The sequence below is a fragment of the Microtus ochrogaster genome, chromosome 10 (genome assembly GCF_000317375.1).
Source record: "Microtus ochrogaster isolate Prairie Vole_2 chromosome 10, MicOch1.0, whole genome shotgun sequence".
NCBI lineage: Eukaryota > Metazoa > Chordata > Mammalia > Rodentia > Cricetidae > Microtus > Microtus ochrogaster.
The window spans coordinates 81,939,410-81,942,900 of NC_022016.1; the positions used below are offsets into that span (position 1 = coordinate 81,939,410).

A 3,491-nucleotide genomic window follows, 5' to 3' on the forward strand; every position below is an offset into this window, starting at 1 on the left:
TGTTGATGAGCCTGACACAGAGGGACAGGCAGAAGTGTGTGGAGGGACAGACATGGGCAGCCGTTTGAACTCCTCTGAAGAGCCCCCTTAAACTCTGACAGGCCTTTTCCAGACGGGGACACGGGGCCTTCCCCTCACCAGACAGTGGAGGGAGGTGTTGTAGTAAGTGAGAAACTGGGGAATTTGGTGGGGGAAAAATACTGCATCTTATAGCATGTGTCATATTTACACATGCCACACAGATCCACACACACGCACACATACACACAAACTCACACATACACACCTACATTGATTTTACAATGATTTTAGCTGGACCATTGGTCCATGTGATCCAATTGAAAGTGTCTTTTTCTTTAGATAAATTATATATATATATATATATGGATTTATTTATTTATCTTGGGGTTCTTTTGGGGAGTTAGTTTTTTGTTGTATATCTTTCAAGATAAGGTTTCTCTATAGCTCTGGCTGTCCTGTCCTGGAACTCACTAAGTAAACCAAGGCCTTGAACTCACAGAGATCCACCCTCCTCTGCCTCCCTAGTGCTGGGATTAAAGGTGTGCACTACCACACCCAGCCATATATAGTTAAGGAGACCTAGAAATTGGTCTTTCATTCCTTTTCTTTGCATAGTCCTATTAAAAATGTCAAGGGCAGGGCTGGAGATGGTCCAGTGGTTAAGACAGTTTGCCCTTGCAAAGAACCCAGATTTGGTTCCCAGCACCCACGAGGTGGTTCACAACCATCCTTAGCTCCAATTCCCAAGGATTCAGCAACCTCTCTTCTGGCCTTTGCTGGCATCAGGAATCCACATGGTGTGTGTGCTTGCATGCACACACGCATAACACACAGGCAAGACACTCATACACATAAAGCTTAAAGATAAAAATGTTTTAAATGGTAAAAACCAATACATTATCATCAGAAGAGGTTTGGATGGGGTTCACGCCTACATATTGTCTGGGATGGTGTTTGAGAACAGGACAGTGGGGTCCTTGTGCTGCTTCTTGCCTTCTGAGGATCCCCACGCCTTCTGAGATGTCACCTCATAGCTCATAGCCTCCTCCTCCTTCTTCTTCCTCAGGAAATCGGCAGCTACAAGCATCTTCCTCTTGAGCCGTGCGAACTGCCATCTTAAGTGCTAGGAAACAGCAGAAACAATGTAAGAGGCTTCCAGTCCGCTGTCTCAGACAACAGTTCTGCTCCATCCACAAACCTTCTCAACTTACCCACCAGCCAGCCAACAGCTTATATGAGCTTTCTGGAGACTGATTATTTTATCTTACAGTATTTTGTTTTCTTATGTTGTGTTTTGTTTGCAGACAGGGTCTCGCAACTGGGATTCCCTATAGATCAAGCTGGCCTTGGATATGTGGTAATCTCCCTAGGTCAGTCTCCCAAGTACTGGTGTTACAGTATGTAATCCCAACATGTTGGGATTTCCTTCTTTCCTTCCTTCCTCTTTGGTTGGAGCCTCCAGCTCGCTCCTGCAGCTCCTTCCTGCGTGGTCTGAGAAGCCCCATTCCTGTCTCTCCAAACCCTGCCCATTCTGGAATCTCTGAACAAAGAAAAGGCACCAAAAAGCCCAGGTCCACATTCTTGGCGGCTATGGTAGCTCCTCCCCTGAAGTTGCCAGCAGCCCGAGTCCCCGCCTAAAGTGATCAGCTTTTGACCATGCTTGGGCACAAACCCACCTTGTGGCAGACATGTCATAGCCCTTTGCCTAAGAGCTATATAATCTCCCTGCTTTAGCCTGGTGTGTAGCTTCTCTGACCTCCATCTCTGGGACTGGAGAACCCACGCGGCAGTTGCTTTGCTCAAATAAACCTGTTATACTTTTTCAATTCGACTTGATCTGACTTACTGCATCAGTGGAGAAACCTATTATGGAGGCACAGAAAACCTTGTCCTTCCTTCCTTCCTTCCTTCTTTCTTCCCACCTTTCCTTCATCTTAAAAACCATTTTCTCTATTTTATACACTGGCTTAACAACAACAAACCAAAGCTTGAGCCAAACTCACAGCAGCATAGAGCATGGCTTACACTGCAGGCACAACTGTGGATTCAATGCAGCAGACCCCTGCCCACTCCTCCCCCACACACTGTTTTTCCTGTTTTTATTTTGTTACACAGTGTCCTGTAGCAATGCTGACTGTCCTGGAACTTGCTCTGTAGACCAGACTGGCCTCGAACTCAGAGATCCACCTGCCTCTGCCCCCCCCCACCCAGTGCTGAGATTAAAGGTGTGCACCACCACCGCCTGCCTCTGCCTCCCCAGTGCTGGGGTGAAAGGCCTGAGCCACCACCGCCTGCCTCTGCCTCCCCAGTGCTGGGGTGAAAGGCCTGAGCCACCACCGCCTGCCTCTGCCTCCCCAGTGCTGGGGTGAAAGGCCTGAGCCACCACCGGCTATCAGCACCCCTATTTTATTCTCACACCTTATTTCAGACTGGCATTTCCTTTCGGTGTGATCCTGTGGCTGTGTCCCACCTCTATGTCTGTGAAAGCCCAGAATTGCTCTGTGTAGCAGCACAGCTGCTCTTACACACAGCTGGGACCCATCTGTCCTTACAGCTAGCAGTCTTCCATCTCTACTTCCTTTAAACTTAACAAGCAAAGGCCCTGTTCCAAGGCCATGTCTTCTGTGTTCTAAATCCTATTTTTTAAAGGGAGGCAAGGGAAGGGAAGGAAGTTAAGACTGAGAAATATTGTATCCAAGATTAACCAAAACAGTAGTGATTTGCTTCAGGTAGAAGAGACCATACTTCCCTGTATTTACTGCTCTGTACCATCCAAAACTCCATACATACACATAACCTACGAAACAAGCCCAAGATGGCTGGGGGGAGAGGAGAGGGCAGGGTGGCCAAAATCTCAGGGCCTAAGACGCAGCGTGGCAGTAGGCGGCCTGGGCTTTCTTTCTGCCTCCTGTTCCCAGAGAGGAGCTGGAAGAGTGGGGAGTCTGGGGATGCCAGGACAGAGATGGGGAAACCCCGCCCACTCCAGCTACCAGACCAGGGACAGACCAGCCTAGCAAGATGGGGAGCTTCTGGACAATCAGGGATCGTTACAGCAAAGGCCAGGGCCAGTCCTAGGACCCACAGGTAAGGGAGCCTGTCACCTTGGTTAGACTGTGTTATACAGAAAGACCAAAAGAAAAAAAAGAGTTAAAAAACAGATGTCTCAGTAGGTAAGAGTACTTGTTGCTCTTGCAAAGGGCTCATGTTCAATTCTAAGCACCCACATGGCAATACATAACTATAAGTCCAGTTCTAGGGGATTTGGCCTCCGGTGTTCCTGCATGCATGTGACACACATACAACTCATGCAAGCAAACACACGTGATATAAATAAAGTACATAGTAAATACATTTAAAAAAACAGCCAGGAGTCAAAAATCAGAAATAGATGAGTGACCGCCAGAGAAAGGGAAGAACTGAGAGGGGTGAGCAGGGCTGTGAGGAGGGCAAGCAGGGCTGAGTGAGGAGGG

At 48.1% G+C, this 3,491-nt stretch overlaps 1 protein-coding gene across 2 annotated transcripts in view; it reads right to left on the reverse strand.

Annotated features, from left to right (window-relative positions):
• Positions 1-1,049: 1,049 nt before the first annotated feature.
• Positions 1,050-3,491, reverse strand: part of Tnfrsf9 (TNF receptor superfamily member 9) — a 15,098-nt gene continuing 12,656 nt past the window's right edge. For both annotated transcript variants that reach the window (XM_005353672.1, XM_005353671.1), the window contains one exon: positions 1,050-1,144. In XM_005353672.1, coding sequence (XP_005353729.1) covers positions 1,050-1,144 — 95 coding nt within the window. The remainder of the gene's footprint in view (positions 1,145-3,491) is intronic.